General features: G+C 45.3%; 1 protein-coding gene across 1 annotated transcript in view; it reads left to right on the forward strand.

The window, feature by feature from the left end:
• Positions 1–1,487: 1,487 nt before the first annotated feature.
• Positions 1,488–23,020, forward strand: part of PARP11 (poly(ADP-ribose) polymerase family member 11) — a 34,884-nt gene continuing 13,351 nt past the window's right edge. The window contains exons 1-2 of the mRNA XM_068971155.1: positions 1,488–1,611; positions 20,377–20,575. Of these exons, the coding sequence (XP_068827256.1) occupies positions 20,432–20,575 (144 nt within the window). The 5' untranslated portion in view covers positions 1,488–1,611; positions 20,377–20,431. The remainder of the gene's footprint in view (positions 1,612–20,376; positions 20,576–23,020) is intronic.

Consider the following 23,020-nt stretch of genomic DNA (forward strand, 5'->3'; position numbering starts at 1 on the left):
CACTTTGTAATAGATTTACTATACATATTGTATTGAAGGATATCTGTATAATACTATATTTCATAGTAAGTGAAAAAAGTCAGATTCTAAATCTGTAGGTATTCTTGGACAAATAAAAAATTGTAATCTGTGGAGTTATATAAAAGCTCAGAAGTATCTTTTTTTTTAAGTTTTTTCCTTTTTTTTTTTTGACGTGGACCATTTTTAAAGTCTTTGCTGAATTGTTATAATAGTGCTTCCGCTGTTTACATTTTAGTTTTTTGGAGGAGGGGCTTGTAGGATCTTAGCTCCCTGACAAAGGCTAAGCGTTGGAAGGTGAATCCTTAACCACCTGACTGCCAAGGAAATCCCTCAGAAGGACCTTAAATTGTTTCCTTTTGTTTCCTATGGGCAGATAGTACTTCTTTGCCTAGAAAATCCTTCCCCTCTTGTAGCTCATTTTACCTAGGTAACTTCAATAGGAGGGCATCCTATTTAAGTCTTAGCTTAAATTTCTTGGTGGGTGTGGGGTAGGGGGGCTCGACATAGTGGATAGGCAGACACCTTGTCCTAGGTAAGCATTCTTTCAAAGAATCCTGTACTTGCCATACTACGTACAAACCATTCTGCACGTTCTTACTTATCTAAATTATACCTTATTGTTTCTCTGGACCCCAAGCTCGGCTGCATACGGGTCAGTCTTACTCACTCTGGAGCCTAGCACAGTGCCTGGCAAAGAACCTTCACTAACTGAGCATTTACTGTTTGCCAAATACCGCGCTAGGTGCTTTTAACAACCTCACCACACCCTTGCTAAGTCACTTCAGTCGTGTCCGACTCTGGGCGACCCCATAGACGGCAGCCCGCCAGGCTCCCCCGTCCCTGGGATTCTCCAGGCAAGAACGCTGGAGTGGGTTGCCATTTCCTTCTCCAATGCGTGAAAGTGAAAAGTGAAAGTGAAGTCGCTCAGTCGCGTCCGACTCGTAGTGACCCCATGGACTGCAGCCTACCAGGCTCCTCCATCCATGGGATTTTCTAGGCAAGAGTACTGGAGTGGCTTGCCATTGCCTTCTCCGCACTACACCCTTAGATACTATTATCACCTCAGTTCTGAGCATGAGGAATCCGAGTCTGAGTGTGAAAGCTTGTCCTGGGGGCTATTAACTCCCAGGCCTGTGTACCTCTTGGTCCCTACGCGGTGATCAATAAATATAAGAGGGAGAACAGCCAGCGAGGCTTGACGTTCTCTCACAGTGGACGTTACACTGCAGCTGCAGCCCTGGAGGGGCGCTCGGACTGAAAGCCGTTAAAAAACCCCAGGGCCACTTAGACTCTCTCAGGCCCCGCCCACCCCGCGCCGAGGCCGGAAGGGAGCGTCAGGGGCGGGGCGGGCTTCCGGGGACGGGGCGGGGCCGGCGTTGGTTGGCCGGCTGCAGCCGGAAGTCGGGAGGTTTGGAGTCCAAAGACGCCGGCCTGTAACAGGGGAAAAGGAGGCCTACGAGAAGGTTGCCTCTCCATCCCTTGGCTCCCGGGGACCTTCGGGAAAAACCCAGTGCCCCGACCCTGCGGCCGGCCCCTTCCCCTAGGCTCCCTCCGCTCGATTTCGCCACCGCTATGTGGGAAGCGAATCCGGTGAGTAGCCGGGAGGGATGGGGCGGACCGATGGGCGGGGTTGACGGGAGAGGGCGGGCGGAGTTCCCGGGAACTGCGCCCCCCACACCCCGCACCTCTCCTGGCCCAGCCGGCCGGCTGTTGAGTTCCGAGAACGAGGAGGCCCCGGGTTCGGCGGCTCCGGCAGCGCCTTGCGATCAGTGGAGAAGGCTCGGTGGGTCCCCAGCGCTGGGCAGGCTGTCTGTCCCGTCCCAGTGATTGATTTGGACTCGCTGTGGTTTCTCTGCCCCGCGTCCCGCCACACCGTCGTTTTAGACTGCGTTTTGCTGTCTGGCTGGCGTTTCCTGGGCCTCGAATCTGTGAGTCTTCGTTAGGCTCAGATGTACTTGCCAGCCCCCCACCTCACCCCTCTCCAAAGCGAAGGGGCTTTCCCCCCGGACTCTCCCCTGAATGGGCCTAAGGGGAACCGCCGGGGCGCCGTTCCCCTTTCTGATGGACAGCCTGCGAAAACTGGGGTGGGAGGGGTGGAGGGGCGAACGTATGTTCTTAGATTTTTTTTTTTCCTCCCCGGGATGGACAGAAGTGGTGACCTGGAGCGTTTCCGTTGCAAGTCTTTTTCCCTCCGGTATTCTCATTGTGTCTACATATATTTTTATTTTGCTTTTGGACCTTAACTTAATATGGAGCTTTCAAAGAGAGGAGTCCGTTTGCCATCTCCTGTTAGAGGCGAAGTCGCCTGGCAACACAAATACACTCTGTTTACACCTTTGAGTTAACTGGAAAATGGCAGAATCATGTATCAGCGAATTGTTGGCCAAAATACGTGCAGCTACCCCGTCTACTGAGAGAAATTCCTAAGTCTACTTTAATAACCTCGTTTCCACATTTGCAGTAACACCTTTTCTGTCATCAGTACTACATCTTCCCCATCCCTGGAATATATTTCCAGGTAAATAAGAGAGTTATCAGTAAATTCCCATCTGTTTTTCCCCAGCAGAAACTAGTCTGTTGCTCTGGATTTTTTCGCTGCATGTTGTGGTTCCATCCCAGACCTTGGTGTAATGATGGTCATCATTTAAAACCTTTTTTTTTTTTTTTTTTTTGCTCAGACATAGAATCCTCTAATATAAGGCCACATCAGAGGAAAGTAATTGCTGGGTTTTGATTTTAGCAAAAATAATTGCAGATTGTGAGAATGTATTCTGCTTATATATTCACTTTCGCTGTCATCAGTCAGTTTCATATATAATTATATGTGTGTTTGTGTGTATATTCAGTTGTTATTGGCTGTTCTCTTTCTGATTTCTCCGTAACACATCTTTACTCATCTAAGTACATGTCTTGCTCAGAGTCACATGTCTTAAATCCTTCATTATGTTGTAAGCTCCACAGGGGCAGCGATTTTTGCCTGTTTTGTTTCCTGTGGCATCCACAGACTAGGGAAGAGAGCCTGGCATATAGTGGGTGTTCAGTAAATGCCTGTTGAATTCACAAAGGCCATTGTATCAACACTGGGAAGACTCCTTTGCTCCATTTTTTTTCTCCTTCTCCATCACGTACATATCAGAATTCGCTGTTGGGTCACTGGTATGTTTGTGAGGGTTATAGAGGCGCTAGTGAATATCTCCTGTATTTAGTTTGTTATGTCATTATCTCACTTCTTTGGAAGGAATGCTTGGTTTTCTCTGAAATCACCCTAGCAATTTTGCTTGATTTCAGTAGCGCAGACTGACTTGTTAATTGTGATGAACTTTCCACCTACAAACCCACATTCTTCTTCTGACCCTTGTCATGCCACTCTAACGTGTCTTAATGCTCCTGTGTTTTCTTGCTGATACTGGTTTTCTTCCTCTGAGCATGTGAATACTGTCAATAAGGACAGTTTGTGAAGTGGAAGTCGCTCAGTCATGGCCAGCTCTTTGCGACCCCATGGACTACATAGTCCATGGAATTCTCCAGGCCAGAATACTGGAGGGGGTAGCTTTTCCCTTCTCCAGGAGATCTGCCCAACCCAGGGACTGAACCCAGGTCTATTTTGTATAAATACAGTTAGCATCCTGCATTTGGTTTTCCTCTGGCAATTTGTTAGTTTCTTTTAATAGAAGAAGCATCTGGATTGTCTGTCCAGCTGTGCTCCTGGAGTAAAAATTAATTTTAATGTTTTTCTAAACCAAACACAATTGGGAAGATGAAAAAAAATGCATCCTAAAGATGAATATTTTGGGGGGGCTCCAAAATCACTGCAGATGGTGGTTGCAGCCGTGAAATTAAAAGACGCTTACTCCTTGGAAGAAAAGTTATGACCAACCTAGACAACATATTGAAAAGCAGAGACATTACTTTGCCAACAAAGGTCCGTCTAGTCAAGGCTATGGTTTTTCCTGTGGTCATACATGGATGTGAGAATTGGGCTGTGAAGAAAGCTGAGTGCTGAAGAATTGATGCTTTTGAACTGTGGTGTTGGAGAAGACTCTTGAGACTCCATTGGACTGCAAGGAGATCCAACCAGTCCATTCTGAAGGAGATCAGCCCTGGGATTTCTTTGGAGGGAATGATGCTAAAGCTGAAACTCCAGTACTTTGGCCACCTTATGCGAAGAGTTGATTCATTGGAAAAGACTCTGATGCTGGGAGGGATTGGGGGCAGGAGGAGAAGGGGATGACCGAGGATGAGATGGCTGGATGGCATCACTGACTCGATGGACGTGAGTCTGAGTGAACTCCGGGAGTTGGTGATGGACAGGGAGGCCTGGCGTGCTGCGATTCATGGGGTCGCAAAGAGTCGGACACGACTGAGCGACTGAACTGAACTGAAAGATAAATACAGATGACTCTGTTACCCACCAGTGTGAATTACTGTTTACCATTTCTTTCCATTGAACGGTATAATAAATTCTACTTTGTGGAGGAAGGCATAGTGAACTGCTTTAATTGAAGACGTCTGCTAGTTTCTCCCTGTATTGTTTTGGTAGTATCCATGACTCTGATATGCCACGTGTAATCTGCAAATATATCTCCTCTGGCAGATACACCTCCTGTGTGATACTGTATTCTACTTGCAAGTGTTTTGGGGAGATACTGCACTGACTGTGGCTGTGGTAATACTAGAAGCAGCCGCCCCCTTCCACCTGGAAAGTCCCCCAGACATGTTTGGAGTGTGGAAAATCACCATGAACTTGCAGCATTTCCTTGGGTGGGGGGAAACCCCACACAAGAAAACCAAGGAGCTATAAATAAACTTTATCTCAGCACACAGTTTTATTTTCCTTTTTCAAGACAGTCATGAGGTTGGTGGTGATTCTGTTCAAGTCTTTTACCAGCCAGGCACCGACCGAGGCAGACCCGGTTGACAGGCGGCAGGCTCTCAGTTCCAGTGGGGGTTCCTTGCAGTTTTCCACCCACTGGGGGAGGAAGCCCTTGGCCAGTGTCCCCCAGTTTAGGAAAACGGCAAGATCTGCAGAAAGGACTTGGAAGGGGCGCCATCACTGCCTTGATTCTGCATAGCCTCATCTTGCCTTGCCTTTTGCTCTCTCTGCCGTTGTCTACCCCTCTTTGCTGAAAATAGATTGTCAACATTATGGCAACCCACTCCAGTACTCTTGCCTGGAAAATCCCATGGACGGAGGAGCCTGGTAGGCTACAGTCCATGGGGTTGCAAAGAATCGGACACGACTGAGCGACTTCACTTTCACTTTTACATGGGAGGGAGTTCCAGCTTCTCTCTGATGACAGAAAGTGAAAAGTGACAGACGTCTCTTAAGATAACAAATCATCTCTTGCAGCAACAGGGCCTTAGTTCATAAAGAGTGATTAACTCTTGAGAAATTCCTTGTCCCTTGTTAGCTTGGACGTGAGAACAGTCTAGTGACATAGCGGAGGGAGGAGGAGATGACTCCCCAAGATCAGGCAGGTGGGGAAGCCACGGAACCGTTAGCACCCGTGTCCTCGCTACCTCCATCCTGCCACTTGTGGGAGCCGTGATCATGTTTGTAAGTCAGTGCAGGGCTTCACCTGCAAAGCCTCCTTTTCCTCTCTTGATTTATCGTCACAGCTGAGCTGCTTCCAGACTTCTCTCCTTTCTCTGTCCAGCGTCTTGAGAGAATAGTCTTACACTTTTGGTCATTCTTACTCAAACCTCAGCTCCGCCAGCCCCGCCTCTGCCCCAGCACCTGGCTTGCTGGGAGGTCACCGAGAGCTTAAGAATCACACAACGCCCACCTGCACACCTGACCCTCTTCTGTCTTTCTGCGACATTAATGCCACTGGAAGTATTTCTCACAACTTCCTCTCTTTTTTTGGAATTTTCTGGGACTGTACTTCTTTGGATTTCTTTTCCTTCCTGTGATTTATCCTTGAATCCTGATCTTGGCTTAGCTGCACTGCCTTCTTCTGCCCTGAAATGTTCCACCTTCCCCTTGCTCTTGTCTCAGCGTGTCTTTCTGAACTCCTAGGGTTCATTATCACTCTGATGGCCATGCCTGCCCAATGTACACCATTAGTCCTGATCCCCTCTCTGAACTGGGGGATGGACAGAGCTACCAGTTGTCTGTCCAAGAGTTCACAGGTAGTATGTCTAAACCCAGCTCCCTGAGCCATTGAGTCATGATTTGACCCCATCAACAAACACGCGATAAACACCTGCTTACTCCAGACACTAGGAAGGGACCAGTGCAAACCTGGACCACATCAGAGCCTGTCCTCAAGGGCTGGAGGTATAGTTTGAATGGGGCCAGTGTTGCCAGAGGGTGTCTGGGGGACTGGGTAGGTTTAGTGAAGTAACTTAGAGTTTGAGCTAGGTGTCCCAGTCCCAAGATGTGGTCTCATGGAAAGGACAGAGGAAGCAAAATAGCTGAAGCCCGCGAAAGCAAGAGAGAATGACCCGTACAGCTTCACTGGAGGCGCGACATGGAAGAAGAGCATGGCTGGTGGGTCAAGCTAGGTGAGGACATCGCAAGAGAATGAGTGTGGAGGGCTGTAGGGGGCGGCAGCTGACATCTGTGGCTGTGTGTGTGGAGTAGGCAGGGCCTTTCATAGACGTACCCTTGGGCTGGAGAGGGGATGGAGGTAGGGTGGGTTCCTCGCAGGGAAAATTTAGACAGTGTAGTGTCTATGCAGACATGTTCTCAAGATCAGCATCCACTTGGGGTTTGGTAACTGAGAGCTGCTTCCAGACTTCTCTCCTTTCTCTGTCCAGCATCTTGAGAGAATAGTCTTACACTTCTTGTCATTCTTACTCAAACTTCAGCTCCCCCAGCCCTTCCTCTGCCCTAGCACCTGACTTGCTGGGAGGTCACTGAGAACTTTGGCATTGTCTTGGCATTCTCTATAATTGTTCTGGCAGTGGGTTTAGCTGAGCTTAGAGAGGCAGGTGACGTGTGCTGTGTTTGGTGGCTGGGGGCAACACTGACTAGTTTTATGGGGTCCTCCGGTACTTCTGTGAGGTGGGGCCTTGTAAATTACTGTCCTTTTGTTTATTGATGAGACAAAGGCTCAACCTTAGGTGCACTTTCTGAATATAGGCAGCCCAGTTTTCAACACAGAGCTTTCTGGCCCCAGAACAGGTGCTCTTCCCATTCCAACTTGGGATGTAGGGTTTAGAGTGAGTAGAAAAGACCCTGTGGGGAGGGCTGCAGGGAACCAGAGCTAAAGGAAGGGCTCCTGAACTGCAGAAAACCCTTGTGATGACATCTCTGGGGATTCAGGACTTTTCTAGTGATGCCGCCCATGAGCAGGAGAAAGACAACGCGGCCCTCCTGGGATTGGCACTGCGGGCACCGCACAGGGCTTGGGGTGAGTCTGATGTCACGGCAGATTACAGAGTCGGGGACAAAGCTGGGGGTGTGTGTTCGTGGTTGAGGCCTGAAGGGATGGTGTGGGGTGGTTCACCGAGGGAGCCCCACCTGGCCTGGTGCTCACGCAGGGTGTTGAGGCCTTTGGCACGTGCAGCTTCCCCTCCCAGAGTTAGACTTGCTTTGGAAATAAGGTCTGAGGTCGCTCACTCATTTATTTAGCATTTACTATAAGCCAGTGAGTTCTCAGGCCCAGAGTTCACGGTGGTGAGCAACCCAACAGGCCTGGCCCTTGTGGGTTTGCGGTCTGTGCAGTGAGGCAGACGTTACACCGATAACTGCACCGTAGCGTTCAACTCCAACCATAGTAGGGGCTCTGGAAGAAAAAGCACCGTGGGATGTGTAAGAGGAGGAGCTAGTGCTGGGCGCGGAGATCCGGTCAGGCCACCCAGTGAGAGCTCCTTCTGCAGAGATCTGAGGGACTGAGCAAGGGTTAGCCAGGGACAGTCATCATGGGAGGGGAAGAGGGCTGCTCAGACAGCAGAAATGCCCCGAGTGAAGGCCCCAAGGCAGGAAGGAGCTTGAGAGAGAAGCTGTCTGTGGCTGGAACGCCGGGAACCAGGAGTCCGGCCGGTAGGTCGTTAGGAATAGGCCACGTGTGGATTTGTGGCACCTGTTTAGGATTTGACCTTTACCCTTGCAGGAGGGGTTTTACAAAGATCATTCTGGCTGCTGTGGGGAAAATGAGTTCTGTGTTAAGAGAGTGTGCGAGGCAGAGTGATGGGCTGCCAAAGATCTCCACATCCTGGTCACCAGAAAGTGTGACTCTTGTCAGGTCACAGAGCAAAGGGGAGTTAAGATTGCCAGTCAGCTGACTAACAGTGGGGAGTGTGTCTTGAATTGTACAGGTGTACCCAGTGTCATCATCACTGGGTCCTTAAAAGCAGAAGATGGCGATAGGAGTGAGTCAGGGAGCGTGAGGCTGGAGGCAGAGTAGCAGATGTGCATCGTTGCTGACTGGAGGTGGACTAAGGGAGCCATAAGCAAGCAGTGCGATTGATTGGCTTTTAGAAGCTGGAAAAGTGGAGGAAATTGAGCCCCCCGACAGCCTCCAGATAGGAACCAAGCCCACCTTAATTTTAGCCTGTGAGGACCACATCAGACCGCAACAGATCTGTGAGATGAGAAAGTGTGTTCTTTTAAGCCACTGAGTTGGTGGTGGTTTGTTCTGGCAGCGACTGGAACTTACATGGACGGACATCTGAAGGACCGTGGGGAGGCACTTAGGGAGCTGTAGTGTGTGGTCCAGGGTTGAGGAGAGCAGGGTGGATCAACCCAGGTCAACCCAGTCGCCAAATTGACACACTTATAATATCAGATAACTGTAGGATTCAACCAGCCAGGATGTTTGGAAGATGGGAGCAAGCGGATTCTTGGACTGCTTCAGTCTCTGGAAAGTATCTTTTCCTGTTCTCTTGTAACACTGGTTGTGTTCTTTATATATTCACAATACTAAGGTCAGTCTTACTCTCCGATGAGTCAGGAAAACCATCAGACTCTTGGAAGAAATCAGAGCCTAGCAATTGAGACATTTCCAGCATAGTTTGGTGACTTTGTGAAATCTGGTATTGTATTCTCAGCATTAAAATTTGGGGTAAGAAAAGCTTTAGGGATATTTTGGCCTTGTAGTAGTAGGTTGCCATTATTTATGATGCTGACTGCTCAGTGTCACTTGCTTAGGCCTCTGGAAATCAAGCATGACCATAGGCTTAATCCGTATCACGAAGAAGTGTTTTTAATCTCATCCCTACCTTCAGCAACTCTTGTCAGCACTTTTATCCTTGGCAGCCGGTAAGTCAGGTGGGAAGAGGACTCTGTAGACACTGCCATTTCTTCCTTCAGCATCTGAAAGCATGTGCTCTGAGGTGGCAGGATTTGCTGGTATTTGGTTTTCACTTTTTCCTTCCACAGCCAGTTACAATCGGGAGGCGCATCGCTGCCTTCTGAGTGTTCCAGATGTTTAAGCATCATTTAGGAACCCAGCAGCACATCTCCTTGCTGTTTGTATAGCTTGAGCTGTTTTAGTTGTGAATAGATTGCACCTTTTCCAGCCCACGTCACAGCCCACAAAAGTATCATTGCCTGAATGAAAGCCAACTTCACTTGTACCATGAGTTCCCATCAGTAAACAGAACAGAAGGCTGTCGAGTTTTCCTACCCTGTTACGTACTACATGTACTACAAGAATGGATTTGTATTTTCTCTCCAGTAGTCTGTTCAATATTAAAACTAAATACATGTTGAAACACTCAAGTGATAACAATCACTCTGCTGTATCATTTGCCATTGATAAGATGTGACTTCCAACAGAGTAATTTAATAAAGAAATTTTGTCAGTAGCTTGTTTTTTTGGGGGGGGGCACAGCAGTTAAATTGGGCGTTAAATTTGGATTGACAGGTTCTCAGCAATATCAAGACTTTTACTCATTTTAGCTAGGTAATGCCTGTTTAGCCTGAGTTCCTCTGTATCCTTATCAACAAAGCAGATTGATTTGGGCTCTGTTTGAAAATTGTGTAGAAGTTTATTTGTTTTTACACCATTATATTTGCTGAACACCAGCTTATATGAACTGATTAACACAGACTGAACATAGGCATTATGGTAAGAAAATAAAGGATTTTTGTGAAAATCATTATTAATCTTATATTTCAACTTTGCAAACTGCATGTGAACAAATTTCTTCTTTACCTTTTTTTCTCTGAAAATGCCCTTGAACTACTTCCTAATTCTTAAGGACCATGTTTTAAAGATGCTAAGGAAGACAAAAAGGGATTAGGACCACGCACCAGGAACCTGTGAAGTTATAGCATGAATAGATGTAAAGTTGCAAACGGTTGAGGATCATGACCAGAGCACAGCTCACTGGAGGTCCTGGCAAGCGCCTGTGTGCATGCGTGTGTCTGTCTGTGACAGTGGTAGGAGGTACTGGGCCAGAAGCTGGAAAACCTAAGTTCAAGTAGGGTTTAGCGTGCCTGGAAAGGAAACCAATAAGCACAGTGTGTGTAGACACACAGTTACAGTTAGTAAGCCTCCACAGGAGATGCGGCGGAATCCCCAAAGCACTCAACTGAAAAGAAGATTGAAAAAAAAGATGAAAAGGGGACAAGTAAAAAGCAAATAGCAAGATGATAAACCTAACCAATCAATAATAATAAATAATATGCCAAACATCCCAGTTAGAAGGCAGATTGTCAGATTAGATTAAAAAGCAGAACCCAACTGTAAATTGTCCACAGGTAACACACATGGAAAATGAAGACACAAGTAGGATAAAACTAAATGGAAAGAGATACACAGTGCTAACTCTAGTGCAGACAAAGAGTGGTCTATTAATATTATAATAGGTTTCAGTGATAATGGTATTATTAGTTACAAAGAATGCCGTATCCTAATGATAAAGAAGTCAGTTCATCAGAAACAGCCTTAAACATTTATACACCCAATAACAGTATCAAGATACATGGAACAAAACTAATAAAACTGTAAGGGGAAATAGACAAATCCCAGTTGGAGATTTTAATACTTCTGTCTCAGTAATTGATGGAATAAGTAGTTAGGAATGGGCAAGGGTATAGAAGACTTGAACAACAGTATCAACATCAGCTTCACATAATCAATATTTATAGACCATTAATTATATCCAACAACTGCTGAATACACATTTCTTTTTTAATTACACAGAGAATATTTAGCAAGATAGGTCATATTTCTAGGCCATGAAAGGAGTCTAAATACATTTAAAAGAATTTGGGTCATAGGTATACTCTCTGAGTGAAATGGAATTAAATTAGAATTCAGTAAACAAAAGATCTGTAAAATCCACAAGTATTGGTAAGTAAATAGTAACCTTACAAAACCCATTGATTAAAGAAATAAGGAAAAATAGAACATGAAAACCTATCAAATTTGTGGTATGCTGCTAAGCATTACTCAGGGCAAGTTATAGATGCTTTTATATATATATATATGTATATATATATATACACACATATATATATATATATATAAAGTCACAAATCAGTGACCCCAGCTTCCTCCTTAAGAAATGAGGAAAAGAAGAGGAAATTAAACTAAAGCAGGAAGAAAGATAAAGTTTAGAGTGAAAATCACGAAAATGAAACCAGAAGAAAAAATAGGAAAAGGGAATACAGATTACCAATATTGAGAATGAGACAGACAATATCACTACATATTGTACAAATGTGAAAGGATAGTAACAGGATGTTATGAACAACTGAATGTCAATAAATGTGATGACTGAGATAAAATTGACATGTTCTAAGACACAAATTACCAAAGCACGCTCAAAAAATAAATCACACAAATAGCCCAATATTTACTAAAGAATTTAAATTTGTAGAAGAAACTTACCCACAAAGAAAACTGCAGGCGTAGTTGCTTGCCAGTGATTTTTATAAACATTTAAGAAAGAAAGAATACCAATTTTGCTTAGACTTTCAGAAAATTGAAGTTAAGGTAATACTTCACCACTCATTCTATGAAACTGTCACCATGCCAATACCAAAACCAGTCAAAGACGCTATAAGACAACTACAGATCAACATCCCTAATGAATGTGGATGCAAACATTCTAAAGACAATTTTAGCACATCAGACCTAATAATATATAAGGTTAATGCATCATTACCAAATGGTGTTTATCCCCCAAATTCAAGGTTTGTTTAATATCTGAATAGCAATCAGTATGTGTTAGTCACTCAGTCATGTCTGACTCTTTGTGACCCCATGGACTGTGGCCCACCATGTGCATTTCTGTGCATGGGATTCTTCAGGGGGAATATTTGAGTGGGTAGCCATTCTCTTCAAGGGATCTTCCTGACCCAGGGATCAAACCCAGGTCTCCTGCATTGCAGGCAGATTCTTTACCATCTGAGCCATCAGGGAAGCCCAGCAATCAGTATAACTCATCTGCAAATACCCTAAAATGAAAAACCATATGATTTATTTAAATGCATGCAGAAAACGCATTTGACAAAATCCATTCCTGATAAAAGGTCTGAGCTGCCTAGGACCGGAAGAAAACATGCTCAGCCTGAGAAGGGGTATACAGTTCAGTTCAGTCGCTCAGTCGTGTCTGACTCTTCGCGACCCCATGAATCGCAGCACGCCAGGCCTCCCTGTCCATCACCAACTCCCGGAGTTCACTCAGACTCACGTCCATCGAGTCTGTGATGCCATCCAGCCATCTCATCCTCGGTCGGCCCCTTCTCCTCCTGCCCCCAGTCCCTCCCAGCATCACAGTCTTTTCCAATGAGTCAACTCTTAGCATGAGGTGGCCAAAGTACTGGAGTTTCAGCTTTAGCATCATTCCTTCCAAAGAAATCCCAGGACTGATCTCCTTCAGAATGGACTGGTTGGATCTCCTTGCAGTCCAAGGGACTCTCAAGAGTCTTCTCCAACACCGCATTTCAAAAGCATCAATTCTTCGGCACTCAGCCTTCTTCACATCCATACATGACCACAGGAAAAACCATAGCCTTGACTAGACGGACCTTAGTCGGCAAAATAACGTCTCTGCTTTTGAATATGCTATCTAAGTTGGTCATAACTTTTCTTCCAAGGAGTAAGCGTCTTTTAATTTCATGGCTGCAGTCACCATCTGCAGTGATTTTGGAGCCCAAAAAAACAAAGTCTGACTCTGTGTCCACTGTTTCCCCATCTATTTCCCATGAAGTGATGGGACCAGATGCCATGATCTTAGTTTTCTGAATGTTGAGCTTTAAGCCAACTTTTTCACTCTCCTCTTTCACTTTGATCAAGAGGCTTTTTAGTTCCTCTTCACTTTCTCCCATAAGGATGGTGTCATCTGCATATCTGAGGTTATTGATATTTCTCCCGGCATTCTTGATTCCAGCTTGTGTTTCTTCCAGTCCAGCGTTTCTCATGATGTACTCTGCATAGAAGTTAAATAAGCAGGGTGACAATATACAGCCTTGACACACTCCTTTTCCTATTTGGAACCAGTCTGTTGTTCCATGTCCAGTTCTAACTGTTGCTTCCTGACCTGTATACAGATTTTTCAAGAGGCAGGTTAGGTGGTCTGGTATTCTCATCTCTCTCAGAATTTTCCACCGTTTATTATGATCCACACAGTCAAAGGCTTAGGCATAGTCAATAAAACAGAAATAGATGTTTTTCTGGAACTCTCTTGCTTTTTCGATGATCCAGCGGATGTTGGCAATTTGATCTCTGGTTCCTCTGCCTTTTCTAAACCCAGCTTGAACATCTGGAAGTTCACAGTTCACATATTGCTGAAGCCTGGCTTGGAGAATTTTAAGCATCACTTTACTAGCATGTGAGATGAGTGCAATTGTGTGGTAGTTTGAGTATTCTTTGGCATTGCCTTTCTTTGAGATTAGAATGAAAACTGACCTTTTCCAGTCCTGTGGCCACTGCTGAGTTTTCCAAATTTGCTGGCATATTGAGTGCAGCACTTTGACAGCATCATCTTTCAGGATTTGAAATAGCCCCACTGGAATTCCATCACCTCCACTAGCTTTGTTGGTAGTGATGCTTTCTAAGGCCCACTTCACTTCACATTCCAGGATGTCTGGTTCTAGATGAGTGATCACACCATCGTGATTATCCGGGTGGTGAAGATCTTTTTTGTACAGTTCTTCTGTGTATTCTTGCCACCTCTTCTTAATATCTTCTGCTTCTGTTAGGTCCAGACCATTTCTGTCCTTTATTGAGCCCATCTTTGCATGAAATGTTCCCTTGGTATCTCTAATTTTCTTGAAGAGATCTCTAGTCTTTCCCATTCTGTTGTTTTCCTCTATTTCTTTGCATTGATCACTGAGGAAGGCTTTCTTATCTCTTCTTGCTGTTCTTTGGAACTCTGCATTCAGATGCTTATATCTTTCCTTTTCTCCTTTGCTTTTCGCTTCTCTTCTTTTCACAGCTATTATTAAGGCTTCCCCAGACAGCCATTTTGCTTTTTTGCATTTCTTTTCCATGGGGATGGTCTTGATCCCTGTCTCCTGTACAATGTCATGATCCTCATTCCATAGTTCATCAGGCACTCTATCTATCAGATCTAGTCCCTTAAATCTATTTCTCACTTCCACTGTATAATCATAAGGGATTTGATTTAGGTCATACCTGAATGGTCTAGTGGTTTTCCCTACTTTCTTCAATTTAAGTCTGAATTTGGCAATAAGGAGTTCATGATCTGAGCCACAGTCAGCTCCCGGTCTTGTTTTTGTTGACTGTATAGAGCTTCTCCATCTTTGGCTGCAAAGAATATAATCAATCTGATTTCGGTGTTGACCATCTGGCGATGTCCATGTGTGGAGTCTTCTCTTGTGTTGTTGGAAGAGGGTGTTTGCTATGACCAGTGCATTTTCTTGGCAAAACTCTTATTAGTCTTTGCCCTGCTTCATTCCGCATTCCAAGGCCAACTTTGCCTGTTACTCCAGGTGTTTCTTGACTTCCTACTTTTGCATACCAGTCCCCTATAATGAAAAGGACATCTTTTTTGGCTGTTAGTTCTACAAGGTCTTGTAGGTCTTCATAGAACCGTTCAACTTCAGCTTCTTCAGCGTTACTGGTTGGGGCATAGACTTGGATTACAGTGATATTGCATGGTTTGCCTTGGAAACGAACAGAGATCATTCTGTCGTTTTTGAGCTTGCATCCAAGTACTGCATTTCAGGCTCTTTGTTGACCATGATGGCTACTCCATTTCTTCTGAGGGATTCCTGCCTGCAGTAGTAGATATAATGGTCATCTGAGTTAAATTCAGTCCATTTTAGTTTGCTGATTCCTAGAATGTTGACGTTCACTCTTGCCATCTCTTGTTTCACCACTTCCAATTTGCCTTGATTCATGGACCTGACATTCCAGGTTCCTATGCAATATTGCTCTTTATAGCATTGGACCTTGCTTCTATCATAGTCACATCCACAGCTGGGTACTGTTTTTGCTTTGACTCCATCCCTTCATTCTTTCTGGAGTTATTTCTCCACTGATCTCCAGTAGCATATTGGGCACCTACTGACCTGGGGAGTTCCTCGTTCAATATCCTATTATTTTGCCTTTTCATACTGTTCATGGGGTTGTCAGGGCAAGAATACTGAAGTGGTTTGCCATTCCCTTCTCCGGTGGACCACATTCTGTTAGACCTCTCCACCATGACCCGCCTGTCTTGGGTTGCCCTGGGGGCATGGCTTGGTTTCATTGAGTTAGACAAGGCTGTGGTCCTAGTGGGACTTCCGTGGTGGCTCAGACGGGTGGTCCTAGTGTGATTAGATTGACTAGTTTTCTGTGAGTGTGGTTTCAGTGTGTCTACCCTCTGATGCCCTCTTGCAACAGCTACCATCTTACTTGGGTTTCTCTTACCTTGGGCGTGGGGTATCTCTTCACGGCTGCTCCAGCAGAGCGCAGCCGCTGCTCCTTATCTTGGACGAAGGGTATCTCCTCACTGCCGCCCTTCCTGACCTTCAACGTGGGATAGCTCCTCTAGGCCCTTCTGTACAGAAAAGGTTGACTAAACAGGCCTGGGCTGCTCAAACTGCACATTCTCAAGAAAGAGCCTGTTTTCATGACTGTCCTCTCCTGAACTCCAAAGAACTGAACTCTTGGAATTGGTTATCTAATGAGTGTAATTGCATGCTCGCGATCTTCAGCCATGCTCTATCAGTGTCCAGATAGTTTATACCAGCAGTGTGATTCATGGTGAGTTCTAACCTTCTGGAGGTCTGGAACTTTGGCAGCTGAGGTGGGTCACCCGCACAGGTTCTATATGCTTGCATGACCAATACCCAGTAGAACCCTGGACACCTAGGCTCAGGTGAATGTCCCTGGTGGGCAGCACTTTGTTGCCCACATAGTTTCGGGGAGAATTAGGTGTCCTGTGTGACTCTAGTGGGAAGGGACACTTGAAAGCTTGAACATGGTTCCTCTGGACTTCACCTCGTCCGCTTTCCCCATGGTGTTTATTTTACTCTGTATACTTTTACTGTAATAAACTGTAGCCATGAATCAACCAACTCTGAGTCCTGTGAATTCTTCTCTCATGAGCCTGAGGTTGACCTTGGGGACCCCTGACCCAAGGGACATCTATGAAATAACCTGTATCTAATATCAAACTTGGTAGTCAAAGACTGAATGCTTCCCCATTAAGATCAGGAAAGAGGAAGTGATGCTTGTTGTTTATGCACCTTTATCCTAGAAATTATAACCAGTGCAGTAAGACAAGAAAAAGAAAGCACAGAAAAGAACAGACATCTGTATGCTAGGAGAAAGAAGGAAAGCTTCAGTCTGTATGACGCCTATATAGAAAATGTGATGAAATGTCCAGAAGTTTTCTAGAAATAATAAGTGAGTTTACTAAGGTTGCCAAATACAGAAACCATATCCCCAAATCAACATATCTCTACATACTAGCAACATTCAATCAGAAATTGAAATTTCAAATGCAGTTCCATTTACAGTAGTATCAAAAATATGACATACCTAGGCATGAATCTTGCAGAAATGATGTGTGGGATCTGTACACCGAAAACTATAAAACATTATTGAAAACAGTTAAAGAAGATGTAAATATGAGGTATGTCAAGAGACATACTTCATTCACAGGTTGGAATACTAAATATTGTTGAGATGCCAGTTCTTCCAGGTAGCTCACTCACTATTCAACCCCAATCAAACATGAACGGACCTAGACTTGCCAAAGCAGTTCTGAGAAGGAAGAACAAATTTGGAGTGCTAACCAGACCACCTGACCTGCCTTTTGAGAAACCTGTATACAGGTCAGGAAGCAACAGTTAGAGCTGGACATGGGACAACAGACTGGTTCCAAATAGGAAAAGGAGTATGTCAAGGCTGTATATTGTCACCCTGCTTATTTAACTTATATGCAGAGTACATCATGAGAAATGCTGGGCTGAAAGAAGCACAAGCTGGAGGCAAGATTGCCAGGAGAAATATCAATAACCTCAGAAATGCAGTTGACACCACCCTTATGGGAGAAAGTGAAGAGGAACTAAAAAGCCTCTTGATGAAAGTGAAACAGGAGAGTGAAAAAGTTGGCTTAAAGCTCAGCATTCAGAAAACGAAGATCATGGCATCTGGTCCCATCACTTCATGGGAAATAGATGGGGAAACAGTGGACACAGAGTCAGACTTTGTTTTTTTGGGGCTCCAAAATCACTGCAGATGGTGACTGCAGCCATGAAATTAAAAGACGCTTATTCCTTGGAAGAAAAGTTATGACCAACCTAGATAGCATATTCAAAAGCAGAGACATTGCTTTGCCAACAAAGGTCCATCTAGTCAAGGCTGTGGTTTTTCCATTGGTCATGTATGGATGTGAGAGTTGGAATATGAAGAAAGCTGAGCACTGAAGAATTGGTGCTTTTGAACTGTGGTGTTGAGGAAGACTCTTGAGAGTCCCTTGGACTGCAAGGAGATCCAACCAGTCCATCCTAAAGGAGATCAGTCCTGGGTGTTCATTGGAAGGACTGATGTTGAAGCTGAAACTCCAATACTTTAGCCACCTGATGTGAAGAGCTGACTCATTTGAGAAGACCCGGATGCTGGGAAAGATTGAGGGCAGGAGGAGACGGGGAAGACAGGGGATGAGATGGTTGGATGGCATCACCAACTCAATGGACATGGGTTTGGGTGGACTCCGGGAGTTGGTGATGGACAGGGAGGCCTGGCGTGTTGTGGTTCATGGGGTCGCAAAGACACGACTGAGCAACTGAACTGAACTGAACTGAACGCTGAAGTGAAGTGAAGTGACGTGAAGTCGCTCAGTCATGTCCGACTCTTTACGACTCCGTGGACTGTAGCCTACCAGGCTCCTCCGTCCCTGGGATTCTCCAGGCAAGAATACTGGAGTGAGTTGCCATTTCCTTCTCCAGGAGATCTTCCCAACCCAGGGATCGAACCTGGGTCTCCCGTATTGCAGGCAGACGTTCTACCATCTGAGCCACTGAACTGAACGCTACCTGATTAAAAGATTCAGTATGAAACTGTGGCCTTCCTAAGTGGCACTAGTGGTAAAGAATCCACCTGCTAATGCAGGAGATGCCAGAGACATGGGTTCAATCCCTGGATCCGGAAGATCCCCTGGAGGAGGAAATTGCAAGCCAGTCCAGTATTCTTGCCTGGAGAATCCCATGGATAAAGGAGCCTGGCGGGCTACAGTTCAGAGAGTTGCACATGACTGAGCAAGCAACATGACATGAAACTCCACTCAAAACCGTGTATTCAAGAGAGAAAAAATGTTTATTAGAATAGAAGGTCTAGAAGTAGGCCCACAAACATGCAGACAACTGATTTTTTTTATAAAAGACTCGGCGGAAAAGGGCGGTTCACTCGGTGTTTTGTTAGAAGAACTGTTTAAGCCCCTTGTGCCAGTGAGGTTCCCCCTGTGCTGATGGATTGGTGTGCAGCCTTGGAGATGCCACGTCCGCCCCAGGACCTGCTCTGGCCACTCCTGGGTTGGTGCAGCCGAGAGCTTGTACACAGCCTTCCCACTGCCACTGCTGATTCCATGTGGGCTCTTGTTGGCTTTCCCTGGTCCTTTATGTTACTTTCTGACTAGTCTGCCATTCTGCTTATGTCAGAGCTTCTCCTTAATTTCATGAAAAGATTGCTATTTTTTTTTCAATAATGTTCTTAGGCATGAGGTTCTCTACTCTCTGTTCACGTAGAGCCAGCCCCCTCAGGCAGATACATGGATCTCTACATCCTAAGCAGGGGTGTACCTTTGCTCCCATGAATAGAAGCCCAGTGTCACTGCACCTGGAGCTGGAGATGGGAGCCCATTCTTCCCAGAGTGCCACCTTTCTCTGAGTGGGCACTGGGTGAGAGGGGCACCCCTTGGTCTTCTTGACTTACTAAACCTCCTGCCATGAATCCTTCGCCCTGGGAGCAAACTAGGTGGCAGCAGCCAGGGCCCCGTATTCACAGCACATTGGGCCTGGACAGGAGCTTCCACCAAATGAGTGGGGACTGGGTAGAGGAAAGGAGATGAGTCCTTGGTGTTGTCTGCCCGAAATAGACCTTCTGCACGTGGGGCAGTCGGCCCCTTCCAGGGTGTCGTAGCCCCAGACTAGCAGCCGGGGAGAGAGGAAACCCGTCTCCTTGTCTGCAACACAGAGCAGGGGAGTGGGGCTGATGGAGCAGACCTCAGCTCAGAGGCCAGAGCCTCCCTTGCCTGCTCTGAGACTGCATAGATTTTCTTGAGCAAATACGTCTTTTGCCTTATGCTCTTAGGACAGTTTCCAGAGACTAAATGTTGTTGTTCTTTTAAATAATGTCCACCAGTTAAAATGCAGTTTTGTCATTCCAGAAGTTCCACCCTGTTTCTAAGCTTTCGATGGCCAGTTTTGGACCTTCTTCTTAGAATCAGGGGGGCTTCCCTGGTGGCTCAGTTGGTGAAGAATCTGCCTGCAGTGCAAGAGACCCAGGTTTGATCCCTGGGTTGGGAAGATTCCGTGGAGCAGGAAATGGCAACCCACTCTAGTATTCTTACCTGGATTATCCCATGGACAGAGGAGGCTGCGGTCCATGGGATCGCAAAGAGTCGGACGCAACTGAGCAACTAACAGTTCACACTTTGACACGTATAAGAAACAAGGAGGTTTTCATTACCAAATATTATTTCCTCAAGGTGTTATGTTTATACTAACCAAATAATTGATACTTATTTTAATAAACTCATCAGAGGGTTTTAGCCATCTGGAATGTTAGTTTTCTCCCACAGGCCAGGATTTTGACTTTAATCTTATCTTCCACCTAGCCTTTCAATTTGATGATCCAAACTGATTGCTTCCAGGCCCCATAAATATTCCCTTTGGAATAGCTAGCATTGTAGACAGCCTCCGCCAGCATACGCATTGCACTTGAAAATTTACAAAACGTTTTTTTCCACTTTACAATAACTTTTTTTTTTTCTCCTCAGCCTGATTTGCAGGAAGTATCATTGTCTGCCAGTTAACCGGAAGATCAAGCTGAGGATGGCATCCTGGCTGATCGAACCCATCTCACTGACATTTATTGACTGCCTCCTCCCTGGTGGACAGCTTGTGCACACTCCTTTCGTTGCCTATAAATGTATTATAACCTCGATACATTACTTCTGTGGTTACAGTATTTTAAAGGTATTCACTGAAGCTTGACTTAACTCTTTAGGCTAATTACATACACTAGCCATTCCTTTGGAGGGTGAACTTGTTGAAAACCATACAAGTTAGTCTTATGAACTGAGTCTGTAGAAAGAAAGTCACAGCATCTGTGAAGCAAAGTGGTCACATTCACCTTTAGCCCCAGCGGTGAGAAGAGACAGGGGGCTGGCATCTTAGGGAAGAACCAACGCTCCAGAGGCCTCGGGTATTTCTAGAATCTTTGAACTGCCAGCTGTGTGATTCTAGACAATGTAATTATCTTTCCTCTATTTTGTCCCCCCCCAACATTAATTGAAGAGTAATGACTTCTTTTGTGCCTTGGGATGTGGAGGAAAAAATTAGTGTAAATTAACGAAGAATTTTATAAAATCTGAAGCTCTTTAGGGCAGTGGTACCAGCCTGTGGTATTGCCCTCTCTGTACAGGGATGATGAGACAAGTCTGTCCTGGGCGCCCCCTCTCTGGCCTGCTGACACACACACAGCTGCCTATGATGGGCCGCCTGGAAAGGACTGGTGAACACGCCCCTTTGTGACCTGGCTCACAGTGTGGTCCTGGGTTAGTGTGACGCTCTACAGCACACCAGTTGCATGTTTGCTGTGTCCAGGGGGCTTTTCTATTTCCCATCCCTTTCCTCCTAGATGGAACTCATAAGCCAAATATTTATCTGAACTCTTTCCTTGAAATTCATCCTTTGCAATTTTTCAAGTTATTTTCAGAAGAAAAACTAAATTTAGGTCACTCTTGCTTTCTGTGTCTCACAGTAAAATGGGCGAATTTGGTGAACAGTAAGTAATAAAGAAGGAAGAGTAGGCGCTGTGAGTAACTTATACAACTGATCTTAGAATTTAAATCACTGCCTTTATTCCCGGGTTAAAATACATAAGGTGGAATGTGCGTACATGTGTGCTCAGCTGCTAAATCACGTCTGACTCTGTGACCTTACGGACTGCAGCCCGCCAGGCGCCTCTGTCCATGGGATTTTCCGGGCAAGAACACTGGAGTGGGTTGCCATTTCCTCCTCCAGGGGATCTGCCTGACCCAGGGTTCAAGGCTGTGTCTCCTGCGTTGGCAGATGGAGTCTTTACCTACTGAGCCACACAGCAGAGCCTATATCTACAGCTCTTGCCCTGAGGGTGATCTGGTTTTCATTTCTTAGCAGCCAATCCACTTTAAAACATGAAGGGAAATTCCTGAACATAATTTTACAAAGTATTCCTTGGAGAGAGTTTCCAAACATGAATGAAAAAATAACAAGCCCCATCCCCTGTGCTCAGGTACTGTGCTTGGTACTCTGTAGGACTGGGCATCATGTCTCCCAGCAGCCCAGGAAGAAGGATCTTCCTATCTCAGGTTTGTGAGAAGGAAACCGTGGTCTCAACAAGGGCATAGAAGCTTATCCCAGGTGACACCACTTCTGGATACTTTAAAGAATGAAATTTAAAACAAGTATTTTCCAAATTACCCAAGTAGTACATATTCTTTGCCAAAAAAAAAAAAAAAAAAAATCAGAGATACAGGAAATTAAAGTTTTGACAAATCACCAGTAACCGTTTAACTTTGTGTGTGTGTATGATGAAACACACACATATATGCACACACACAGCAAAGTCTGAATGATACACAGTTAAGTAAAATAGTATTGATTAACCGTGGAGAAAGAAGCTGAGAGCTACCAGGAAGGGAAGTGACGGTCAAAGAAGTCTTTATCTTGAATGTTTTGCTTTTTGTGCAAGGAGAATATTTTCATATATTAGCTGTGCGAATTTAGTAATTTAAAAACCCTTAGAGAATGAGGACAGAAAGCTACATTCTAGGTAAAGCTGAATCTTCATGACTCACCTCTTTCCCTCTTTTCTGGTGACCTCCTCTTCATCACATTCTCCACCCAAAAATGTTTAAAACTTTCAAAAATAATAACATGTACATGATATAGACAAGATTATAAAGTCATTGATAAGGAAATACAAAGCAGTGTTCCATGGTGTGGAAGTGCACAGACCCTAGGTCTGCACTGCCTGGGTTTGAACCCTGGCTTCCCTGTTGTGACCTTCTCATTTATAAATGTGGGGTAATAATAGTGCCTGTGTTACAGGGCTGTTGTGAGTATTGCTTGTGCAGTGCTGGGGCATCATTTGGCACCTAGTAAGAGTCCATCCTAAAGGAGATCAGCCCTGGGTGTTCATTGGGAGGACTGATGTTGAAGCTGAAACTCCCAACACTTTCGCCACCTGGTGCGAAGAGCTGACTCATTTGAAAAGACTGATGCTTGGAAAGATTGAGGGCAGGAAGAGAAGGGGATGACAGAGGATGAGATGGTTGGATGGCATCACTGACTCGATGGACGCGAGTTTGGGTAAACTCTGGGAGTTGGTGTTGGAGAGGGAGGCCTGGCATGCTGCAGTCCATGGGGTTGCAAAGA

Source organism: Capricornis sumatraensis, chromosome 4 (assembly GCF_032405125.1).
Source record: "Capricornis sumatraensis isolate serow.1 chromosome 4, serow.2, whole genome shotgun sequence".
NCBI lineage: Eukaryota > Metazoa > Chordata > Mammalia > Artiodactyla > Bovidae > Capricornis > Capricornis sumatraensis.